General features: G+C 56.7%; 11 protein-coding genes across 11 annotated transcripts; 4 read left to right on the top strand and 7 right to left on the bottom strand.

The window, feature by feature from the left end:
• Positions 1–1,562: 1,562 nt before the first annotated feature.
• Positions 1,563–2,711, top strand: HMPREF1541_01714 (uncharacterized protein; the record flags this gene model as incomplete). The annotated part of the gene is made up of 1 exon (XM_008716071.1): positions 1,563–2,711. The coding sequence occupies one exon, from the start codon at positions 1,563–1,565 to the stop codon at positions 2,709–2,711; it is 1,149 nt and encodes a 382-aa protein (XP_008714293.1).
• A 1,203-nt stretch (positions 2,712–3,914) lies between these two features.
• On the bottom strand, positions 3,915–4,445 carry HMPREF1541_01713 (40S ribosomal protein S24; the record flags this gene model as incomplete). The annotated part of the gene is made up of 2 exons (XM_008716070.1): positions 3,915–4,245; positions 4,369–4,445. The coding sequence occupies 2 exons, from the start codon at positions 4,443–4,445 to the stop codon at positions 3,915–3,917; spliced, it is 408 nt and encodes a 135-aa protein (XP_008714292.1).
• A 367-nt stretch (positions 4,446–4,812) lies between these two features.
• On the top strand, positions 4,813–5,981 carry HMPREF1541_01712 (uncharacterized protein; the record flags this gene model as incomplete). The annotated part of the gene is made up of 2 exons (XM_008716069.1): positions 4,813–5,031; positions 5,094–5,981. 2 exons carry the CDS (start codon positions 4,813–4,815, stop codon positions 5,979–5,981), a joined length of 1,107 nt encoding a protein of 368 aa, XP_008714291.1.
• Positions 5,982–7,702: 1,721 nt separating this feature from the next.
• On the bottom strand, positions 7,703–10,369 carry HMPREF1541_01711 (uncharacterized protein; the record flags this gene model as incomplete). Its single annotated transcript, XM_008716068.1, has 1 exon — positions 7,703–10,369. One exon carries the CDS (start codon positions 10,367–10,369, stop codon positions 7,703–7,705), a length of 2,667 nt encoding a protein of 888 aa, XP_008714290.1.
• A 994-nt stretch (positions 10,370–11,363) lies between these two features.
• Positions 11,364–12,674, top strand: HMPREF1541_01710 (uncharacterized protein; the record flags this gene model as incomplete). The annotated part of the gene is made up of 1 exon (XM_008716067.1): positions 11,364–12,674. The coding sequence occupies one exon, from the start codon at positions 11,364–11,366 to the stop codon at positions 12,672–12,674; it is 1,311 nt and encodes a 436-aa protein (XP_008714289.1).
• Positions 12,675–12,763: 89 nt separating this feature from the next.
• HMPREF1541_01709 (uncharacterized protein) lies at positions 12,764–14,353 on the bottom strand (the record flags this gene model as incomplete). Its single annotated transcript, XM_008716066.1, has 1 exon — positions 12,764–14,353. One exon carries the CDS (start codon positions 14,351–14,353, stop codon positions 12,764–12,766), a length of 1,590 nt encoding a protein of 529 aa, XP_008714288.1.
• Positions 14,354–14,815: 462 nt separating this feature from the next.
• HMPREF1541_01708 (uncharacterized protein) lies at positions 14,816–15,349 on the top strand (the record flags this gene model as incomplete). Its single annotated transcript, XM_008716065.1, has 1 exon — positions 14,816–15,349. One exon carries the CDS (start codon positions 14,816–14,818, stop codon positions 15,347–15,349), a length of 534 nt encoding a protein of 177 aa, XP_008714287.1.
• Positions 15,350–15,579: 230 nt separating this feature from the next.
• Positions 15,580–16,933, bottom strand: HMPREF1541_01707 (uncharacterized protein; the record flags this gene model as incomplete). The annotated part of the gene is made up of 2 exons (XM_008716064.1): positions 15,580–15,917; positions 15,979–16,933. The coding sequence occupies 2 exons, from the start codon at positions 16,931–16,933 to the stop codon at positions 15,580–15,582; spliced, it is 1,293 nt and encodes a 430-aa protein (XP_008714286.1).
• Positions 16,934–17,239: 306 nt separating this feature from the next.
• HMPREF1541_01706 (uncharacterized protein) lies at positions 17,240–19,222 on the bottom strand (the record flags this gene model as incomplete). Its single annotated transcript, XM_008716063.1, has 3 exons — positions 17,240–17,414; positions 17,512–17,623; positions 17,737–19,222. The coding sequence occupies 3 exons, from the start codon at positions 19,220–19,222 to the stop codon at positions 17,240–17,242; spliced, it is 1,773 nt and encodes a 590-aa protein (XP_008714285.1).
• Positions 19,223–19,929: 707 nt separating this feature from the next.
• HMPREF1541_01705 (uncharacterized protein) lies at positions 19,930–21,966 on the bottom strand (the record flags this gene model as incomplete). The annotated part of the gene is made up of 5 exons (XM_008716062.1): positions 19,930–20,786; positions 20,835–21,163; positions 21,216–21,501; positions 21,564–21,666; positions 21,790–21,966. 5 exons carry the CDS (start codon positions 21,964–21,966, stop codon positions 19,930–19,932), a joined length of 1,752 nt encoding a protein of 583 aa, XP_008714284.1.
• Positions 21,967–22,688: 722 nt separating this feature from the next.
• HMPREF1541_01704 (uncharacterized protein) lies at positions 22,689–23,529 on the bottom strand (the record flags this gene model as incomplete). Its single annotated transcript, XM_008716061.1, has 2 exons — positions 22,689–23,215; positions 23,268–23,529. The coding sequence occupies 2 exons, from the start codon at positions 23,527–23,529 to the stop codon at positions 22,689–22,691; spliced, it is 789 nt and encodes a 262-aa protein (XP_008714283.1).
• Positions 23,530–23,594: the final 65 nt, after the last annotated feature.

The raw sequence follows: 23,594 nt of genomic DNA, 5'->3' as shown, positions 1-23,594 counted from the left end.
CTGCAGCAGCAAAATCTTACCACGAAGTTTCAACAGCAGCGACGGGCATTATGGCCATGCTGGTCGAGACTGCACGAGCGCGTGAATTGGAATGAGAGCAGCGACATCTGTTGAGGGCATCAGTGCGGCTCAAGTATATGACACATACTGTTTCTGCCACGCCTCGTTATACGTGGGGCGGAGCAGCAAACTGTTCACTGCGCAGTCCTCTCTCTTTGTTGCCTTGAAATCCGCCCACGACCCTTGTCCTCTCTTCCACTACGATCCAGGGCATCGACGAGGACCCTGGTTCAAGTCTGACGCTCTAGTCCTGTACACTCTCTGTCTACTTGGATTTCTTTAACCCTTGTCAGCAGCGCTTGCGCCCTCATACGTCAGACTTCTTGATTCCTGTAACTCTTGGAAGTACCATCAACACCTTACCATGGTTTGCCTGCCACCCAAACATTCAGCCGTGAACTAACATCATCAGCTGTCCAGACAGTACTATGAGCCAGTCGAGTTCTTCAGACGCGGAGACTCTGGCCTTCGAATGCCACTCGGCCAGAACTCAAGTCTACTCGATCAGTACGAGACGAACAGCCAGATGAGTAGGCGGACAACCCCCTCGTCAGAGACCGACAGACACGGAGCTGCACCGAGAAAACGAGTCCCGGTGGCAGTAAGTAGCGACGCCAGTATCGTCTAAGTACCAAGTCCTCACCGTGAACAGTGCCACCGCTGTCGTAAACGCAAGATCAAATGTTCTGGAGACGAAGGCGGCGGCTGCTCGAACTGCCGCAATGCTGGCCACGCGGGTTGCCAGTTCCTTCGTGTGCGTGCTGCTCCTCTCTCCAAACTCCAAAGCGTTGGGAGCCGCAACACTAATTGTTCTTATCTTCTGACAGGTCTGCTCCACGAGCCTGTCTGATCCAACATCCTTAGCCATTCTTCGCCACAATCAGCTCCGCTCGCAGCAAGCACAAGCCGCCCAGTACTCGGCACATACCCACTACGGCCCTGCAAGTAGCAGTAGTAGCATCCATCAGTCTCAACGCTACCATCCCTACTCGCTTTCCCCCTCTGCCTCCTACCGTACCCACCATTCACACGGCCACGGCCACCACAGCCATCATGGTCATCAATACGGGACCTCCCCGCAATCCAGCCACAGTGCTTATTCACCACATCCAACGACGCCGTACCCAGGCCTGCAAAGCGAGTATGCCCTCTCGACCACCACCTATACTGGGAGCGTAAGTCAGGGAGGTCTACCGTGGGCCCGTACCGGCAGTGGCAGTGGATTCTCATCTAATTCTTATTGCACATATAATGCCGATGAGGTTGCAAGCCCATACACGAGCCAGCAGCCAGCAAGCTTCCTGCTACCGGTCGCTGACCCGATGACGAGCTCAAGTGGGGGCGCCAGTGGGTGCGGGAGCTACTCGATGAACCCATACAGTACTGGGCGGAGCCACAGCCAGGGGCAAGTATGGGGTGAGGGTATGGCGGCTGGTGCGAGCGTTATTGGGGCATATGGGCAGAGTGCTGGCGAGGCCGGAGCCTATGACACCAGCAACATGATGGCCATGCATGGAGGTGGTGCAGGTATGTCGGGCAAGGAGAGTTGTCTGCCATACCAGTTGATCACGAACGGCACAGGCAGCAACGGCGGCAGCAGCGACCGGACTCTACCTACGCCCGGCAGCCGGCAGTATACGTCTTCGATGAGCGGCACGTCCACGCTCGACGCACTACCACTGTCGGCGCTCTCGCATCGTTCATCGATCGGTTGGTCCACCGACTCCGCCTCTTCGGCCAGCCATATCTCCAGCCAAACCAGCGTCACGGGTAGCAGTATCGCCGGGCATGATTTCAGTGGAGAGCGCTCAGACGGACACCGCACCAGCGACTCTCAAGAAATAGCCTTCAACTATCTCGGCTTCAGTAACAGCCCGCAGGCTAGCATGCCGAATAGCACGCTTCCAGGTGCAAACGACGACCTCAGCAGCAGTAACAGCAGCCTCACGTACCGTCTCAGCAAGAACGACTCCCAAATCAGTGACATTGACCATTCCAGCACCATGCCCGGACAAGTCTCGCACCAGCAACGTTGCCGGACCATTTCAGCATCCAGCACACCCAACCTCATCCCCACCACCAGTCAATGTTGTCACGGCAGCCTCAGCGGCAACGTTCAGGCCGAGTCTAGCAATCACAACAGTAACAACAACAACAACTCCGGCGACCTATCCGACTCCGGCGCATCCTCCGCCGCAGCGTTGACTTCCAGCTCCACGACAGCGTCCATTATCGCGGCATCTGCGGGTCCTGGCGGTAACTCGACAGCCTCGTCCTCCCTGGCAGACGCGTATGGTTACACAGCCGCCCCGTCTGTCACGCACCGCACTCAATCTCAAACACGGGGCGTCGGCTTGGGTACTGCTTCGGGATCGGGGGAGGGGCTGGGGCTGGGCCGGCCTTCCAACGGTTACACGTATACACGTGCCAGTGGAGTCAAGGATTACGGCGGTGGTGTTGCTGCCGGTGCCGGCGGTGGTCGCGCTGAGGACTATGCAGCTGCGGGCCTGCAGGGATCGGAGGGTTTGAGCATTGGGATTGGTGGATCGTGCCAGCCTGCTTCGTCAACGGCCGGCAGTGTGGGTCTGGGCGGCGGTGGTGGTGGCAGCAGGGCGAATGTGGCGAGTATCAGTAACCTGGCTGGATACTGACGTTGCTGCTGATGCTGCTGCTGCTGCTGCTGCTCCCTCCCATCGCCGAGGTTGTTCTTTCACAGCTTCATTACGGCTTTTTCTTCATCGTTACCCCTGGGGGTGGTTGGTCCTTGCATTTGCGTTCTAGACCACATTTCCAGCCGGCGTCGGTACGAAATGTTTCATCATCAGCACGGCTTGACGATCAGGTCACGCTGCCTTTCTCCAACGCGGAGCCCAGGGTCTCGCACATCAGGTGCGTTCACTTGATGCTTACTACAGAGCTGGGTTCGTTGCCGTCATCTCGGGTTTTTTTCTTATCGCTGTTTCTTGCGCATCAGTCGGCTCATCATCCTCACTCTCCTTTTCGGGCGAAAGGGAGAACAATAATATATGTACCATAGCGGACATTGCTCTCTGTAATTGGGCGAGATGGGGAAAGAAGAAGGTAAACTCGCAGGCTTAGGAGGAGCAGGAAAGAAGGGCTGGGCACTTGAAAAGTCTCGTTGGTGCTTTTGGCGTTCATGAGTCTTGTCAAGAGAAGTAAGCGGGGAGGATACCCTGGGGAATATGGGCTTCTGCGTGGGAGACTCTGCTGCTGCGAGTCTTGGGTTAGAAGATGATGGCTGGCTGCCTTTTCTCTTTCGATGTGCCTCAGGGTGTGATTTATCACGGAGGCGAGATGTTAGGCGCGTGTAAGAGTAGTTTTGTACGAGATCGATGTTGGAACTTCCAGCGTGGAGGTTCGCCGAGCACACCCGACGCCTCTTGCTTCCTTAAGAGTGCTGCATCTTGAAACCATCGTGTAGTAGGGAGCAAATAGCATGTGCCACGAGTCGCGAAAAAAAAAAGTTGTGTCAGTTACACTGCTGTTAGTCCCGCTCCCAATTTCGCGCAAGAAGAAGGTCATTTTGTGAATTTCAGAAATTTCATATGGTTTTGCGCCGGGCTATCCTCTCGACGAAATAGCCTGATGCACATTTTCTGATTGCTCAGCTGACGCTTTCGAGCCATCATGGAGCTTTGGTGTGTTGATGATGATGTTGCGGACTGCCATCAGTCGACCATGTAGTCAACCTTGTCGCAGCTTTAGTCGCCATCTCTCAAGAGTCCGTTCGTGACTTCATGCACTTTCTCGTCCACCGGCGCTTCTCACCAACCCATCCCCACAACACCTCCAGCAGCAGCGCCATCCACACCTGGGTCATCAAGTCAGAGCATCTATTTGCCCTCCTTCTTCTTCTTGCCACCCTTCGTCTTGGCGGTGCCTCTGAAGGCCTTGGAGCGGTTCTTGCGCTGCTTGCGCTGCTGTCGGGAGGCCTTCTCGATCTTGGAGGCGTGGCCGACGCGCACGAGTCTGTAGTGGGGCTCGAACTTCTTCATGGCCTCGACCGAGTCGTAGATGAGGGCGAAGCCCGTCGACTTGCCGCCACCGTACTGGGTGCGCATGCCGAAGACGTTGATCTGGTCCTTGTTCGACTTGTACACTTCGGCGAGCTTGCCACGCAAGTCATCTTTGCTGACGTTGGCGCTGTTGGGGTGGAGGACATCACTGCGGGTTCAATGTTAGCGAACGATTATAATATTGATGGTGGCCAGGCAGAGTTAAGAAGCAGAGGTTGTGTTCGAGGGCTCGATGTCGCTGGCGGGGCGGGCGCCGAAGAGAAAGACTTACACAACCATCTGCTTGCGGGAGAGCAAGCGGTTGGTGATGAACTTCCGAGTTCGGATGGTGACCTGTCCGTCGGCCATGATTGCAGTCGGTGGGAGTCGTGGACTGCAAAGGATGTGGGAGTTGATCACGGTGAGGTCGTTGAACGCAGCCGAGAGAGTAGCCTTTCAAATTTGGGTGCGGCCATAGGCTTGGCGTGTGAAATCTTGGCAGAGATGCTAGTCCAAGAGTGGTAAGGCGTGGTCCAGTACCAACTCAGCACCTTCCTCACATTGACGACCACGGCGGGATCAAGTCGCTGTTGCTCTTCAAATGACGAGGCGGTCGTGCTTACCAGACGAAAAAGATGATCTAAATGGTATGGAGGACTGTCTTCCGAAGCTCTGGTAACAGGTTCATCCGATTATGTTGACTACCACGTTTGCATCTCATAAAATTCTTTCCAATATGGACCAGTCTCTCGCTGAGTTTTATCGCAAGTATTCGCAGCAAATCGACCCGCCCGGGATCCCCTCCGGCTCCGTGCTGAGGCATCCAGACGTACAATTAACTTTGGAAAGGCGCTTTTTCAATCAACCAGCATCAGAATACTCAGCGTACCAGGCCAAGATCTTGCGGGCAGTAGTCGAGCGAATCCAGCAAGCCATTGAAGGTAATGACGAGGAGGTAAGCCGACGTCTAACACGGAAGACAACCTGTTTGCCTGGATCCTGACACACATTGGGCAGGAGGTCTCGGACCACTTGATGACCCTGCTAGCGACCTTGCCGCATTCGAGACCAACAGTCGACCTGAGCAAGACTCTGGTCTCCTACGTACCTCCCGTTGGCTTCGATGCCGATATTGACCCCATCGAGATCCTTGAGGCTAAGAAGATCATCGGATCGGGTCCGAATACTGGCTTGAGGACCTGGGAAGCGGCACTACGTCTTGCTAGCTATCTTCACAGCCAGCCAGAGTTGATCAGGGGTAAACGAGTACTGGAGCTGGGCGCCGGTACCGGATTTCTGTCCATATTTTGCGCTGCCTACCTTCAACCAGAGACAGTCACTGCGACCGATGGTCACGAAGATGTGTTGGTCAGTCTCGAGGAGAACGTCGAGCGAAATAGCCACCATTACCAGGGCACATCTCACCCTACTGTGCAAAGACTTTACTGGGGCGATGAGGACGACCTTAGCCGTATAATTCGCAGACGTGGTGATGCCACGCAACCCGGCCCTTCGGCTAGCGACGGTATTGACGAGCTGTCCACTACCCAAGGACAGATGAACTACAAAAACCAATTGTCTCCATCCAGTACCGAGCGGCCATACGACATCATCATCGGGGCAGACATCACCTATGAGCCAGAAGCCTGCAAAGCTCTTGCTGAGACATTGTCACGACTTGCCAAAGCCAACCCATACACAGATATACTCATCTCTGCCACACAACGCAATTTGCAGACATTGAGCGGCTTCCTCGACGAATGTCACGGTCCAGACTGCGGCCTGCGGGTTGAAGTCGTGAAGTACGACGTGCCACCGTTAAACAAGCAGACTGGTCTCTTCCACAACATCGTATCCCCCATTCAGATATTTGCTATGCGGTATTCTCCACCAGAAATCTCATAGGCCGAGGCAATCTGGGAAGATCGTTACCGGTCTGAGTGGTATGGTACATGTTATCAGAGCTCCTGGAGACCCTGGAATACGACGAGCTCCGAAGTGGAGCGACTACGAGTCGGTGAATCCGATGATTGGTAAGTTTGGTTTCGTTGGCTTTGCCCCGTTGCTCTCTACTTAGCCTCGTAGGAACGACGCTCCGTCTTGGGTATTTTCCGGTTTGCGAGACTATCGCCTTGCCCGCGGGTTCATAAGCTGGCCGACACGACATGTGATTCAATCTGAATTGCAAGATTGGCGTCAGTGTACATGCGGACGACCACCTGTCGTTGCATTTGCACGCGTTGGAAAGACATTCAGCAACTGCTGCACAGTATATCCAGTTAAAATGGAGTTCACGCAAAATAAAGAAAAACGAACGAGTTACTCTGGCCAACAACTTGCACGCTGAGCAGATCAAGACCAACTGGTGTCTCAGTAACAATCTCGAACACATGCTGTCCCTGGAAACCAGCGGCTTCACTGCCGACCGACAGGAGCTTCGAAAGTCTCCATGCCGAGACGCATGGGAGGTCTTCCTATACAACTGCCCACAGACACTTGTGTTCTTGTTGGACATAGAATCATCTATCCTCCCTCGTGGACTTTTCAGGTCGTCGAGACTTCCAGAGTCTTGAATGATGCCGATCAACGATTGTATCGCATGCCGATGCAGACTGAATTGTCGCCGACTCCTAAGCTTGCGCCGCCAGAGTGGGAAAAGCGCAAAGGCTTCCTCAACCTATGCGGAGACGCCATATGGGCTGAAGCCACACAGTTCCTCAACGATGCTCACGACTCGCGGCGTAGACAGAGAGGGAACGCAGAAGCAGCGGACTTGCGTGCAAGCGGGTTGCGACTGAGGGACCGTCGCGGTCGGTACTTCTACCGACACCGCCGTGCACGCTATGGTACTCTCTCGACTGCAGCCGGCAAGGACACAAGGCACGCCTCCCCGACAATGGCCAAGATTGATCGTCACCTCCGCCGCTTCGACGAGGGCGAAGTATAGTCGGAGCTGAAAGTAGAGAAACCTCATTTTGGCCCAGACACCTAAGGATTGGTACTGTACTGTACTGTATATGAACGAAGTTGGCTATGCACAGTGTAGCATTAACGTCTTATGTACGTATCGTGAGCACTTCAAGTTGCTCGTTCACCCCGAAACTGGAGCTATTAATGTATGATTGAGTCTTCATTACATCATGTCCTTCACTGCCAGGGAAGGCCTTCCCCCCCTTCTGATGCGTCGCATCCATCGCGCCACGTCTTCGCGGTCTTTGAAGGCGACTGACTGACAGTCCATTCGTGAAGTTAGCCCCTGAACATTATCCGCGGTTCCGCAGGCAGGTGGGTGGATGATTGGCCCCCCATCTGAACATCTGCGCCGGCAAAAAGATCAAGTCGTCCCATCGTAGGGTAGGCAAGCTGCGTCTCACAGCACAATATTGGCTCGCCATTCGATCGCCGCCTGTGCTCTCCCAGGGCCCGAAGATCTGCATGTGCTCTATGCGATTGCACATTGAAAACCCGAGAACAACAATGGGGGGGTATTTTCGAAGAACAGCAGAGAAAACGTCAAGGCAGTGTTCCTGTGCGCCTCTTGACCACGTGGGCATGCCTTCCACACCTCCGCTCTCCCTCCCTTGGAGACCCTCAACCACTGACCAACATAACCCCAGCCGAACCATCTACCGCAAATCCTCTGCCAACCCCTCCCTCAACGCCGACTCATCCACCCTTCCCACCGGCACCTCAACCTGGCTCGGCGCCCTCTGTGGGATCCAAAAACCCGGAATTGCGCCTTTCTGGTTGATGCCAGGCATGCGTCGACTCGCACCGGCACCGACGCTGACTGCCATGCTGCCAGTCGCTGCGAAGCTTCCAGTGCCACGCTTCCCGAGCGTGCTGCCTGAGCTCGTGGTCAGGATTGACGCGGGCCGGTCTGAGGCGTGGCGGGGCACGTCTCGAGGTGGGCTGCGCTGGACGGCTGTGGGGTCCAAACCGCCATCGGCATCGGTAGCTGCTTCCGCATGGGCTTGTGCCTTTGGTACCTCGGGTGCGGTGTGTGGTGGCGGAGCCTCTAGCAGCGTGGCCAACGGCGGACGTCGCGATGGCGTCACAGCATGCGATGCGCTCACTGACCTCAGATCTCCTGTGGATCGTGTGGGCGCCGTGCCCCATTTGTTGCGCACCCAACCGCCTAGCCTGCCGGCTACACCGACGCCTGCGGTCTGAGGTTGCTCTGCGTGAGGAGGATGCCGAGAAGGGTTGGCGGCAGGTGAGCCGAAGATGGTTTCCAGGCCGCGCCGTCCCTCGTCGCCGCCACGGAGTGATGATAGCGTATTGAATTGGCTGGCAGAGGCCGTGGTTGCGGCGATGGCGGTGAGGGGTTGTTTAGAGGCGGTGGAGAGATGTGTGAGAGCAGACGTCGGGGGTTGCGAGGGTGTGAAATAGGCTCGAATACGTTGTGGTGTGTACTCCGGTGACGACCGTTTTGGAATGTGGATGTCCATGCCAGCGATGGAGAGGGAGTCGGTAGAGGTGGATCGGCGCAGAGTGGGACGAATAGAAATGGCGCCTGGTGATGCAGGGAATGGTTCTTGCTCGTCTGGAAGATTATCGGGTTGGGGTGTGCGTGGCGGCGTCGCCGGTGCAGAGGGCGTTTCTTCGACTGAAGGTGATGGGGCGGGTGACGGGGTGTCGTGGTCGGGGATGACAAATTCTTGAGGAACAGATTGTGTTTCAGGTGCAAGAGGTTGAACTTGAGGACTTCGAGGACTGGACAGAACCGATATTGTGACTTCTGGTTGTTTCGTTGGCATGTCAATCGGTTGTGAAGGTGTAGGTGTAAGAATCTGTGATGGTTTAGGGGTAAGGTCTTGCGAAGTGCGATCTCGTAGAGCGGTCTGTGGTGTAGTTTCATCTATTGGTGGTGCGACAGGAGGAGTGGATGTCTCAGGGATGGGAGGTTCGCTGATATCCTCTAGCACACCTCCAAAAGAGTCAAGACGTGTTTGTTTTGAAAGTTGGGCCTCTGATTGAGGCATGATAGGTGATTTATATGGCTCAGTGTCGGGGCTTGTTGGCCTAGAAGAGTCTTCGCCAGGATCGATTCGGTCGAAGATGGAACTATAACGGTCGAAGTAAGAACGAGGCGAACTCGGGAGACTCGAGAAGGTTGAGGACATGGTGGCCGCCGATTGGACAGACCACCGATTGCCTTTCTTCGGCTGGGGCTGGTGTAATTGCAATGAGGTGACCGGGCTTGATGGGTAACGTTGGGGTCTTGATAGCGGTGTCGAAGGCACAGAAGACTCGGGGGTTGTGAGGTAACCAGGCATGACAGTCTTCCGACCGTGGCGCTTGCGGATGTTTGGTGTTCGGCTGCCCTTGGCCGCGAGCTTCGCGTGGTAGTGATGGTGGACATGGACCTCCCGCTGGACATCGGATTGGGATGGCTGCTCCCACCCGATCTGCTGGTCTAGGGGAAGGGGTGACGACTGATTGGGTGTTTCAGAGTCTTCGATAGGCTGGTGGTGCATGATCTGTTGCCGTAGGTTCTGGACCTCGTTGTTACTGGATGAGAGCAATTCCCTGAGCTCAACGATACCAGCTTGCATAGTCGCGTTGTCCTGCAATATATCCCGAACAAAGTGGCTGACCACGTTGTCATTGTTGCCACTTTGGATGCCTTGCAGCGCGGCGGCGCCCTTTAATCGGCCTTCAGCACCACCTAGTTCCCTCTCGAGCACTCGCTCTCGCTCCAGACGTGCTACAACCTCTTGATGCTTATCCATCTCGTGCTTGGCTTCCCACTCAATCTTCTCGAGTTCGAGTTCAAGCTGGCGGAGTCGTTTCTCGCTCTCGCGCCATCTGCCGATGGCGCTTCTGCTTTCTTGCTCGCTGTCGGATAGTTGCCGGGATAAGGCGGTTCGCTCACGCTCCATATCATGGACCTGAGCCTCCAGCTCTTCCGCGCGACGGGCTAGCGCATTGAGTCGGCGGACTTCGAGTTCGGTGTCTTTCAGTAGTGCTTCGAGGCTCTTGACCGTGGAGTCGCTCTCGGTATACGACTTGTTGATCGTGTCCAGTTTGACGAGCAGATCTTTGTTCTCAGCCACGATCTTCTCGTTGGCGTTCTGCAAAGTGATGCGCTCCTCCTCCAACTCCGCGATCTTAGCATTGAGGCGCTCATTATCCTGGTGTGTCTCGGCGACATAGGATTCGTGCCGCGCGAGAAGTGCCTGGAGGGCGAAAGTTAGTCCGCTATTCGTGGAACTCGTGCTTGATCTCTTGTGATGCGCCGAACCCGGCGAAAACGACCAACGTTGCATCGGCGACAGCGGCGAATCCATAGTGACGCAAACTACATTGGGGTTCCAACAGCGACGATGGCGAAAGAGGCTGTGAGGTTTGCGAGCGCACGCAGGTAGAGTTGCTGCGGCAGCAGCTGGTGGCACAGCGAATCGAAGCCGCAACTGCCTTCACTGCGTTGCACAGGTACCACCCAACCCGTACTGACGCCGAATGGACGTTGGTGCTTTTATTCGTCCTCCCCCGTCCACTACCGGCTTTCACGAATTCCAATGAAAAGTTTAAAGCAGAGAGGCCAAGACGAACAAGAAGAGCAGGGAAATCATACCTGACCGAGTCTCGCTGCCTTCTCCAGGTCCCGCTCGAGACCCTCTAGAGCCACATTGTTGTGCTCGAGATAGGCACAGTCGCTCCTCCCGCAACAACACCGAAGCCGGTTCTCCACCGCCGTCGGATCATCGTCATTGGCTGCGTCTGCCATGTTTGGCTCTATGTTATTGTGGCCTGGAATGTGGCCGTGGCGGCACAGACCGTGGTGGTGCTCGGCGAGGTGATTGACGTCGATCGTCTGATCACCTGGGTGGGCATGGTTCGCGTCGCAGAAGGTGTGGTACCGGGTGGTGAGGGAGTTGAAGGGCGAGGACGACGACATGAGGAGAGAGCGGGACGTCGCATGGCGTGCCAGGCCTTATGGGAATCGTTGGCGTTCGCGGCGTCCGTGACGTTACAAGGGTTGGGCTGCGGACGACTGCGCTCGTCTGGTGATTCGCCCAACCACCGGTGACCTCTGCTGCGGCCGTGCTGCACGCGTGCCAGGGCGTTGGTTGGGGTACACGGTGGTATGGTGGCCGAGAGGGACAATCAGCTTCAATGTGGGTCACAGCCCCCACCGACGGGTTGATTGGCAATTCAAAAGGCGCAGGGCTCGGGGCGCAAGAGAGCGATACCGAGCATTAATCATGGCGCCATTTCCGAGACGTGGAAAATTCTGAGATTGGGATCAATTTCTCTACGGTTCTCGTACAGGTAGCCAGCATGTCGCCGTCGCCGCCCAGTGTCAACGGTGCAGCCGCCGTCGAGGGTGCCGATCTCGACAAGAATCCTCCCGTTGAGGTCGACTCGGCTGCTGTGAGCCGTCTGCATCTCGAATCGTTGTCTGCTTCTACGCGAGCCGTCCACGCCGATGACCCCCTGAATGTGGTCGCTGACGTTGCGCCTCCGGTGCATATGAGCACGACCTTTAGGTATCCGGAGGACCCTGCACAATTGAAACCGTTCCACCAACGGCGCCCTGATGAATATGGTTTGACTGAGCACGTCTACTCGCGGTACACTACTCACAGTACCTCCCGATTAGAGTCTATCCTGGAGTCTCTCTTGCATGCTCCCTGCTTGACATACTCATCGGGCTTATCTGCCTTCTACGCTCTGCTTGTCCACCTCAATCCAAAGCGAATCGCCATTGGAGATGGCTACCATGGCTGCCATGGTGTCATTGGCGTCCACCAGCGACTGACAGGGTGCAAGAAGCTACCGCTGGACTGCGACCCCCAAGAGCTGTCGGAAGGTGATCTGATCGCTTTGGAAACACCCGTCAATCCAACCGGCAAGGCCTTTAATATTCAGCACTATGCTGAGAAAGCTCATTCCAGAGGCGCTTACCTGATGGTCGATTCAACATTTGCACCCCCGCCGTTGCAGGACCCTTTCAAGCAGGGAGCTGATGTAGTCATGCATTCCGGGACAAAGTACATCGGCGGCCACTCAGATTTGCTGTGCGGTGTGCTGGCTTTCAAGAACGAAGAGTGGTTGCCGAGGCTACGAACAGATCGACAGTTCTTGGGTTCAGTCATGGGCGGCTTGGAGGGATGGCTCGGTGTCAGAAGTGTTCGCACCCTCGAGCTGCGGGTGCTGAGGCAGAGTGAGACCGCTCAGCGCATAGTTGAAGCGCTAGACGGGGCCTTGACGGGCCACACCGTAGGCACTGGTCTGTCTCAGTCGGACGTTGATGCCATCAAGCCCGTGGTGAAAGCGGTGACGCATGCCAGTCTGCAGACTGACGACTACAAGACCTGGCTGAGGAAGCAGATGCCTGGAGGATTTGGTCCAGTCTTCTCCATTGCCTTGAAGTCCGCAGACTATGCGAGGCACTTGCCCGGCAAACTACAATTGTTCCACCATGCCACCAGCTTGGGCGGCGTGGAGAGCTTAATCGAATGGCGCACCATGACGGATAGCACAGTCGCAGCTGATGTCCTTCGAGTGAGTATAGGAATCGAAGACGAGAGGGACTTGTTGGATGACCTCATTCAAGGCTTCCGAGAAGTGGCCAAGCTGCCACAGTAGGCACAGGCTCGGTACTGGTCCGAGGCTTATCAGTCTTGCTGAGTATTGCCATGCATCTAGACATAGATTAACCAACCAAGCATACTTTTTCATGATCCGCGTCGAAACCAGCGCTTCTTGTGCTTCTCTGGTTTGGCCTCTTGATCCTCATCCAACCCCGGAAAAGGCGCAAGCTTGCCTGCTGAGTCGACTCCTGGAAAGGAGTGAGCCGGTGCATTGGGAGGTTTGTCGGCCACCCAGCCCATATAATCGTCGTCAGGATTGCGTGTCGGCGGAGGGGGAGCAGGAGGCGGCCCCGCCGGTGGTGCAGGTGGTGGAGCAAACGGTGCTCCCACAGGCCGCCTTTCTGGCGGTGGACCAGGAGGAGGGAACAATTCCTCGTCTGGAGGACGTCGATGGGTAGGCGGATGCTGGGATTGGGGATTGCCTTGAACGGGTTGACGCCAGCCAGGGGGCGGATGTTGAGGTGGCGCAAACCCTTGACCTTGATACTGCGTAGTGGGAGGAAGCGGCCCGTGGCGAGAAGGTTGCTTTCCAGGTGGAGGTCCTGGAGGTGGAGAGAAGTCTTCGTCTGACCCTCCTGGTGGATGTATTGGTGACTGATCCTGGCGAGCTGACCGAAGTGCGTCTCCCTCACCGACCACGAATTTATTACGGAGACTCTTAGTACCGTGCTCTCGCTTGAGCTCGTGTGGCTCCGGAATCTCTGCGACGTTCGGTACAGCGACGGGAGGTCGAATGGGCTTGGGTGCGAGGATGGTTGGTCCTTCGGCAGTGGAGACAGTACTCGAAGGTGTGTTGGTGTGGGCTGAACTTATTCCCATACTCATCTCGAACTCTTTGTCCATGGCTTGCTTGCTCTCTGATATTGGGGACGGAGTAGCACCAATCATACCTGTCTGCACGCGTTTGAGCCCAGGAGAAGGAATACCTCCCGAATCCTGAGTACCAGGGGCTGGTGGAGGTGGTGGTCGTTGAAGACTCGGAGGAACTTGCTGCGGCGATGCGGTTCCTGAGCGTGGGAGATACGGTAGCGGCGACCTATTCCATATTCGCCCGCCAGAGTTCCCCTGGGTGGCAGAGGTACGAGGCGGCGATACCGAGCGTGCTCGGGCTTTGGCCCTGCCTACTTCTATAGGCGGTATCTCTGCCTCATCGCCGCCCTCGCCGATGACAATCGGCGGCCGGTCCGTAAACTGTACACTCAATCCTCTGGCTCGTCTTCGGCCCTTTGCAAGGGAACTGGTCGATGGAAGCCTTCCCTGATATTCGGGCCGCAGGTGGGTTGGTGCAGCATGGTCGTTGTTATGTGCCTCTATCTGTTGCGCCGCAGGATATCTTTGTGAAGTCGAAACATCTATCTTTGGAACGACTATGCGCCGGGGGGAGGGCTGAGGTGGGGGAACAGGGTCGGTGGTGGGTCGCAGGATCTCGTGACTCTCATCATGGTGTGACTGCGAAGTGGAAGGGCGGTCAGACACGAATGAGAAGGAGTCGGAAACCGAAGGACGTCCGGTCGAGGTCGAGGCGGCTCCGCTGGCAAGAAAGTCATCGACGGTGGTCGCAGTCTCCTTGTTCTTCTTGGTGAGCTTGGTCCTGGTGCGGGCCACAGCGCCCTTGAAACGGTCCCTACGCGAAGAAGTTCTGGTAGGGTCAGCCGCATCCTCCTCGTCGGACATGGTGAGATAAAGAAGAAAGACAGCACATGACTCTCGACGGCAATCAAACAAGCCGTCGGGCCAGAAGGAAAGGCTGAAACGCTTCACCTGATTGCGTGGAATGCAACGGTACCAAGCAGATCTGCAGAAGGACCGGGGCTCTGGCGCGCCGTTGCGCTGGCAAAGGGGGGTCCGGGCAGTTTTAGGCGTGTTTTAAGGCTGTCCAAGGCTGTTGAGGCCCCATTTAGGGAACGGGGTCGCCCTGCCAAGCGGGCAATGGTCGCCTGCACCTGATTGGCCAAGATCGAACCGAGGCAACTCGAGGGGCACTGGGGGATGCTGATCGAGGAAGGCTACGATACCTTGTAACCACATCTTCCGTCTTTTCAGCATGTTAGAGAGACCGTCTACACAAGTATCATTGAGACGGGTCGAGCTCTCCTTCAACTAACTGTGTCGCGCCCTCCCAACATCGACATCAACATGTCAGCCAAACCAGATGCATACCAGCGCCCGGACCTGACCCTTTCCATTGAGGACCGCATAGCAGCGCTCGTCAAGGCGCTGACCGATGACCCGGACTACTGTGGGCCTGACACTGTCGCCCACCGCGCCGGCAAGATCACGCTCGTCAAAGCCTCGCCCGGCCGGACCGAGTGGACCATGAACATCACGCCCGAGCACTGCAACAAGGGCAAAAACATGCACGGCGGCATGGCCTGCATCGTTCTCGACAATCTGACCTCAACCGCGCTGCTTACGCTGGCCAAGCCGGGATTCCTCGATGCCGGCCACGTGTCCAGGACTATCACCATGAGCTATCTGCGTCCCGTGCCGCTGGGCTCGACAGTGAGGGTTGTATGTGAGGCGGTGCAGGCGGGTCGGAACACTGCCAATCTCAGGGGTGAGATTCAGATCGATGGCAAGACGTGCATCACGTGTATCCACGACAAGGCCGTCTTCCAGAAGGGATTCGTCCATCCGAAGCAGCAGGGACAGGGGAAAGCCAAGTTATGACAGCCTGGCGCCCGATGAGCGTGGATGGGAACATAAACCAGAGATACAGTTTAGAATTAGATTCATCGACTGGCATCAATGCACCGATCGATCTCCCTCCAGGTCTGCGTGCCCGCATTTGACATTCATTGAACTTCCATCTAGGCGTGTCTACCTTTGCAAATTCAGAGAGCCGTTCCTCCATGTATCGCGACCGTGTGTCTGCCGCCGACAACCCTTTGCATCGATTCTCAACCAGTGTCACCTGCATCTACCCTCGCCACAGCCACAGCCACCTGCACAACAGCAGCTACTGCCCTCCTGGGCCGCTCATTCTCCGCCTTCAACGCCGCCAATGGCCTCCTATCCTTGTCCCCATCCCCATTTCCATCCCCTTTCTTATTTCCACCTGCCCTCTCAACACCGGCCAACTCCAACTGCCGAACCACAGCTTTGTACAACCGCCTCATTGGCGTCCCCCACCCTTCACCCTCCACACCCGCTGCGATCTCTGCGTCAAGCATGGCCGCCATCCGCTCCTTGAGTCGAGTCTCCTGCGCTTTGCGAGCTCGCTGATCGATGGCGTTTGCTAGAGGACGCAGTTAGGAAATCTGATTTGTCAAGGTTTAAACTGCTTGGATCCAACATACGAGTCATGGAATAGCCATCTCGCTTGACGAGGCGTTTGCCCTTGCGGAACTCAGGTTCGACTTTGTTGGTCTTGCGTGGTGCCCACAGAGTAACGAGGTCATTCTGGACATGCAGGAGACTCTCGGCTGGAGGGGTGGCGATGTCGAAACCCGTGCTATCTCGACCACCATCGAACTGGGCGTTGTTAGTTCTGCTCTGCTCGAGCGCGCGCCGTTTCTGGTTCACGCGCCTCCTCCCAGGCCGAACACCATGCCCAAAAGAGTCGGAAGCCCCAGATCCAGGGTCCGCTATCTCATCTTCGGACGGATCCCAGTCATCGTCAGTCACGCTCTTCATATTCCTTGGCGTCACCTTGTCAGAATCCCTCGCAGAACCCTGCGCAGTGGCATCCTTGTAACATCGCCCTCCACGACTCACCTCAGTTTCGCCCCCAACAGCTTCACGCTTGTCCACGGGTGCGTACGGTATGTCGCCCATGTCATCATCGTCAGAGCTGCTGATCTCCACCATAGACCGCCGTTCAGCCGGCCTTTCCTGGCCACGAACGCCCCTTATGTCAGGCGGCGGCGGCGACTTCGGCGACAGGCTCTCCAACTTCGGTTGCCTCTCCGTGGCAGCATTCTTGTCACCAACGTGATAGTCTGGCATCCCTGGATAGGTAGTATGGAAGACCAGCTCACGGCGATGAAGCTCACGCGGGTCTACAGGGTTGGGTCCGTGCTGCAAGACGCCGTAGTGAGGATGGTTGAGGACGGTGGCCATGGGGGTCTTGCCGTATAGACGCGGCTGTCTCGGCGTTGATGAGCCGACGGGATGCTCGTCCTCTGTACGTGTCCGCTTCTGCGGTCTCTGAGCGTTAGCACCTGACCTCGGGCTGGACGCATGGGTATTGCAACTCCGTCGTCGCTTTGCTCTGCGCGGATTGTCGATTGTCTTGTAGGCTGAGAATTCCATGTTGCGCATGAAGGCAGCCTCCACGCTGGACGGCATTTAGTACGCAGTAGTCATGGGGACGGCATATATAGGGTGGTGCAACAAAGAAAAAGGGGTAAAGGCAGGCCGATGCCGCGAAGACCAACATCAACGACCAACTAGATCCGTGACCAGCAGTGTGAAGATAGGCCGACATCGGCAACCACAGCCGTGACTGGCCGCAATGAGAAAGAGCTTGCGCCATACGCTGCGCAAGCGTGAAATATGCATCGTAGTGGCTCGCAATACATCATCGGTATTCAGTGAAGCAAACCTCCATATTGAGATTCAGTCCCACAGGATACCCACGATCTGCCTCCACCGCGGGAGCTTCTCCTCGTACCCGGGATCCCGCGCCGCCCGCTCCAGCGCCTCTTCAAGAGGGATCGCCGCCAGGTCGTGGATCTTGGTGTGCTTGATCAGCTTCCAAAGCACGTATGCCGTGAGGACGAGCGGTATGTCACTGCAAAAGCACAGACAGACGCACAGCAGGGTCAGTCGAGCTCAGATGAGATCCGAGGGGGGGGAAGGGAAGGTCAAACAAGTTCCAAAACACTCACAGGTAAGACGAAACAAAGCCGGCGGCGCTCCAATTGCCGCGGGTGAAGTTGGCGAAGCCGGCAGTGAACAGGATGAGGAAGCAGAGCGTCAGTGCTGCGGGAGTGGCCCATTCTATGTAGCGCGCAATCGTTTGTTAGTCCGGGGGTGAATATGATATGGTTGTTGGGTAGGGGGGAAAGGGAGGCAAATGTATGTTGTGAGAGCATCTCGAGGGCTTTGCTTACCTGTCCATCGGTTATGCCACGGCAATCTGCTCATGGCGATCCCTTGCTTCTTCATGGCCAGCATCAGGCGCCAGTGGTTGGTCAAGATGGAGATCCAGGAAATGAGCACGCCGCAGGCGGTCAGGTCGACGAGCCACCAGAAGACGGCGAGGGCGCCCTCGGACAGGCTCATGAAGGCTAGGAACATGAAGGCCGTCTGCGCAATGACGCACATGTAAGGCACGCCCCAGCTGGTGGTGCGCAGGAAGATTTTCGGCGCTTGCTGCTTCAATGCGAGACTGTACAGCACTCGTGTGCCGGACAGCAGTGCCTGGTTCTGTGCGGACCAGGCGGAAGTGATGACGATGGCGTTGACGAGTGAGGGGACGCCGTGGAGGCCCGCTGCGCTGGCGGCGATGACAAAGGGACTCTGCGCCGCGGTGCCGGACTCGTCGTCGAGGCGGGAGTCGTTGCTTGGGACGAGCATGCCAACGACCAAAACGGCAAGGACGTAGAAGACGGAGACGCGCGCAAACACGCGTTTGCAGGCCTTTGGGATCGCAATGCGGGGATTGCGCGTCTCGGCCGCCGCCATTGCGATGCTCTCTACGCCGGCAAAGCTGAAGACGGCGTTGCTCATGACTGCCCAGTAGCCTAAAAACTGGCCCCAGCTTCCACTCGCGATGTACTCGACAAAGGGGCCGGGAAGCTTCCAGTATCGAAACCCCATCCTCGGCGTCCCCGGCACGCCACCCAAGTCGATGACGAGTCCTAGCAGGATGAGGAAGACGATAAAGACGATCTTCAGCATGGCGAACCAGAATTCCACCTCGCCATACACGCCGACAAAGCACATGCCCACGGCGAACGTCAACCCGATAAACACGACGATCCACACTGATGGGCTAACATCCGTCCAAAAGTTGAACAGCACGCAAATCGCCGAGATCTCGGTCGGGATGCTGAGGAAATTGCCATAGACCAGATTCCACCCCACGGCGAAGCCGAGCGCCGGGTCGACGAGGAACTCGGCGTGCCGCACGAACGAGCCCGTCACGGGCAGCAGCGCCGTGACCTCCCCCAACGCGAACTGGACGCAGCACACGATCGCGCCGACGGTCACGTAGCCCAGCAGCGCGCCGAGCGGGCCGCCCGTCTGGATCGAGCCGCCGAGCCCCAGGAAGAGGCCGGTGCCGATGGCGCCCGCGATGGCGATGAGGGAGATGTGTCGCTGCTTAAGACCGCGCGCCAGGTCCTGCTGCTCGGCGAGGGTGACGAAGTCGGCTTCTTCGACGCGGGAGCTGGAGGCAATAGTGTCATCGTGGTCGTGCTGGTGGTGGTGTGGTGACTCGACGTCGGAGCCGACACCGGCGGCAATGACATGCTTGTCTGTATGTGAAGGAGCCATGCCGCTGGCAATCAAGGGCGTGCGCTCGTCTGCGTCAGAGCTTTGCGCCCGCGAAGACGAAGAAGCCGTGGTCGTGCCGGTGGCATTGTCGCGGGTCATTTTGTCGATATGTGATATATCGTTCCTCACCGTTTAGCCCGCCACCGCGCTTCAGACCTACCCGAACCTTCGTCTCGTTGCTGACGGGGCCGGGGCGCGCCAGAGGTAGGATGGCGCACGTCGCAACAGGAATGGAAAATGGCGTGCTGCTGCGATCAGCGAAAAGGCAACGTTCGAGGCGTGGATCAACGTTGGGCGGTCTCGGCTGTGTTTGGGGTAGTGGGGGCTCAATTGAGCTTTGCGGGCCTTCATCGACTTGCCTGGCTAAGCCTGTGATGGGCTGTTGCAATAGGCATATTCGGGGGCTTGGGGGTGCCTATTTGTGCAGCTAGGCTTTGGGAAGGGTGACGGGGAATTCTGTGTACATAATTGCCGTTCCTCTGGGTTAAGGTACTGATTCCACTTGAGATGGTTGACCATGGTTGCGTGTGGAGATCTGCGAGTGGATTTTGGTCTGTTTATGCTTATGGCTGGTGTGGCGGGATGGATTACTTGGGGCACACCTGAGGGTGCAGCTCCTACGAGGTATATAAATACCAAGTAGCACATCCAGGTCACCTATGATAGCAAGCTTCTCGTACAATCGACAATCATTCACGGTCAGTCGCTCTGATATTATCAAGTCTCAACACCACCTTTCCACCAGCTATAGTTGCTCGATCTCGCTGAATTCTTCCTCTGTTCTCCTGCTCTTCCTCCTCCTTCCCTCACACCTTTACACTCTCCTCCCTCGCCACATTCTCAACCGTAGCCTCCACCTTTTCCGTCATCAACTCCTTCACGCCCTTCAGACAAGCCACGGCGACGATGGCCACGACCACAAACGGGAAGATGGACCACCAAGCCAAGCGGTACGCTCGCGTGTAAGCCCAATGACTCGCATCCGTCGCCGCCAGCATCACATCCGCGTTCGCGCCTGGAACCTCGTCGAAGCCAGCGCCTGAACCGAAAGCCTCCAGCAGCGCCGACACAGACGACTCAGGCAGACCGGCCGCCACGGCCGCGTTTCCGACTTTGCGCGCGTACGTGTTGCCGAGTTTGGAATTGGTGATGGCGAAGAGAACCGCGGTGCCGAAGGAGCCGCCGATTGCTCGTGCGGAAAAGGCCAGGCCTGTGGCGGTCGAGAGGTAGGCGTGTGGCGCGGTGAACTGCACGCATGCTACGAGGAGGGTGAGCGGGCCGGACTGGCCGATTCCGGAAAGCACGTTGAAGCCGTACTGTGCCTTTGACATGCTGGGGGAGATGTTGGCGTAGCAGATGGTCACGGCCAAGAAGATTGTGAATGTGACGAGGAGGGGTGACTTGAGGTCTTTGTAGTAGGTTGAATAGAGCATGATGGGAATGGAGACGAAGAGTGTAAGCAACTGGTAAGACAGTTGGCGAATCGATATGTCCCATGCGTTGTTCTCGAAGCCGAGGTTCAGCACAATCTGAGGGGTGATGCTGTTGACGGCGCTGTAGAAGAGCCAGCCCTCGACGGCAAAGGCAAAGACCGAGAGGGCAAAGTTGGGGGAGCCCTTGAAAAAGGCATGAGTTACCATACCGTCTGTACGACCCTTCCACTCTGGTGATGTTTAGCAACGCAAGAAGTCCATATGATTGAGAGGCTTACCATATAGGCCAAACCCAACCAGAAGCACCAAGCCAATGGTCAATGGAGCTGCAACGTGGGCTTCGGACCAGGCATACGCCCCTCCAGCCCAAGTCAGAGCCAAGAGTAGCAGCACCGTGCTCGTTACGAATAGCAGCGAGCCAATGGGGTCACATTCCCACAAGACCTGCTTCCAGGTGAGTTTGCCATAGTCGGAGCCTTGTTTAGGTCTGTAGAAGACGAACAGCCCGATCGAAGTAGCCGCGTGAAGGGCAGCCTGCATCCAGAAAATGTCTCTCCAGCCGCCCGGATTCGCGTTCGTCATGGCGCCTGACCCGAGTGAGCCAACACTGTCATCAAGTCAGCATGTGACATCTATGCCGAGTGAATGAAGTTTCTTACAGGCCACCCACAGCTCCACCGAGGAAGGCAAACCCATTCGCCAGCGCTCGGTACTTCAGAGGCAGCACTTCGCTGGGTATGGCTTGGACGATGGCAATCGTGGGCAGCGTAACGCCGATGAGGATACCGCCACCCACAAGCATCTGCATTGATGTGGCCTTGGCTGAGATGACAGCGCCGACGAACGCAATGAGGGGTGGAATAGTGGCCATGTATTTCCGGTCTACGACGTCGCTGAGACGGCCGACCATCGGTGACAGGGCACTTTGCATCAGCAGTGGGCCCTCTGCATGAGGTCAGTATGTTGGCGAAAGCTCGTTGAGCATTGTGTAGGCCGGAGTTACTAACCAATGATCCATCCAGCGAGCTCTCCATCACCGAGATCGCGGATAATGAAAGCAATCACAGAGCCAGCCGCCACCACGACGAAGACCTGCGCCATGATGGCAAACTGTTGTTGTACGACAGAATGTTAGCACATCGAGCGGCAGCTGAGGGGCTCGAAGGCGTTGCGCGCCTTTGACGTGTACAAGGCTGGCACTCGGAAACACGTGAGAGGATCTGGAGCACTTACACAGGCAACGAAGACCACGACCCATGTCCGCCAGCTCAGATTGACGTGCTGTGCCTCACCGAGTTCCTGGACATGTTGTGTCGGCGCCTCAAAGTCAGTAGCATGAGCATGCTTCTGTTCGTGGTCGGCACTATTCTCAACAGCGTTGGCCTCGATTTCATCCTTCTCCAATGCCATCTTGCTAGATCTGTACGCCGATCGCTGTTAGATGCACCCAGATGTCTACAGAAGCGAAAAGCGAATCGCGTATGTGCTTTGGTTAGAGCGGATGAGGAGCCGAGGAGAGGATATATCGGTCTGGAAGCATGCTGCCGAAGCGTGGCTCGTAGCTCTCGCATCCGGGATTTGCCATGCGTTCTCACCCACCTACCTCAAGCTTTCATTCTTGTAGCAAAGGCGGCGGTTTCCCACCTCGAGCATGACCAGCGGCGCCGCACCGTGTCCGTGATTGGCGAGCTGGAGTTGAGAGCGGGTGGTGCCCTCGTTTCGTGCTTCGCGAAGCTTATGGTGTCCCCTCCGGCAGTTAGAGAGACCCCAGAACATGTTGGAGATACCGTGGGGAATGCATGACCAGCAGGGGTTGGGGCAGGGGTATAGATGAGGGAGAATGGGTGTTCTCCGTTGAGCCAGAAGGGCAATCCTACTCCACGTTCATTGGTGGATGTACTCAGTGTTATCTCCCCTCTAGCGGCTTGGCTTGAACTCCAATATCAACCGTCACTGGACACTTTCACAGTTTGATATGTAGTAGTAACTCTTTGCTCATCACTGAACAATGATCGTTGTTGTGCTCTCTATGATGGTGTAGCCTCAGCGGCTTCTGCACTCTCGACACGCCGGTCGCGCTCACTCCTCGGTCTCGACATCGTTGTTGAGATCGTTGCCATTGTCATTTCCCCCTACCCATCTCTTTGCCATATCTTGAGGGCCAGGTCCGCACGAACTAGCGACTCTCGCTGCTTCCACGTGCGTGGAGCCGGCGCGGCGACCAGAGCTCGGAGGTTGGCACGCGCGGCGGCTCTAGCGGCACCTCTGCCGACACTGGCACTGGCGTTGTTGGTGATACTGCTGCTGCTGTCATCGTTGTTGTTGTTGTTGTCGTCGTCGTCGTCGTTGTCGTCGTCGTCGTCGTCGTCGTTGTCGTCGTCGTCTTCGCCATCTTCGCCATCTCCGTCGTTGCCATTATTTGTGGCTGTGGCTGTGGAAGTGGTGTTGCTGTTGTTGCTGTTGGCAGCAGGACCACCAACAGACGCAGCGGCAGCTTTAGCCTCGTTCCAAGCACGGGATCTCGGCTCCCAGATCGGGATGCGGGCGCTGTGATTGGTGTCATCCAAGATGGCGTTCGCGGAGTGGCGGGGCGGGACGACGAGGGCATTTCGGAAGCTGCCAGGGTCGGTGGCAGCGGACGTTGCGACCAAACCAACGTCTACGTATATGATAAGCTATAAATTCCTGCTGCTATGTGGTGGATAACTCACCGGCAAAATACTCGGCGCGATTGATGGAGAAGAGACGCGCCTCGTCCCAGTCGCCAGCAGGGCCCGCATTGGCGTCGGAATGCCAGCCATTTGTGAAGTGGCGGTGGACCTCGCTTTTCTTGCTCCATGCTAGGGGACAACCGATGACAAAGCACGGCCAGAACTTGTCGGGCTGCACCACGCCGTTGATAGCCTTTCGCACTCGTTCTGCTTGGAGGACGACGGGGTCTGTTTTGACCACGCCGGTCTGCTTCGGGGCCATTGCTGTTGCTTGGTGAAGAAGAGAAATAAAGAGGAGAGAAAACGGTATCGTTGGCATGTGAAGTG

The sequence above is a fragment of the Cyphellophora europaea genome, assembly GCF_000365145.1.
Source record: "Cyphellophora europaea CBS 101466 unplaced genomic scaffold supercont1.2, whole genome shotgun sequence".
Classification (NCBI taxonomy): Eukaryota; Fungi; Ascomycota; class Eurotiomycetes; order Chaetothyriales; family Cyphellophoraceae; genus Cyphellophora; species Cyphellophora europaea.
This window is presented reverse-complemented; position numbering and strand designations above follow the sequence as displayed.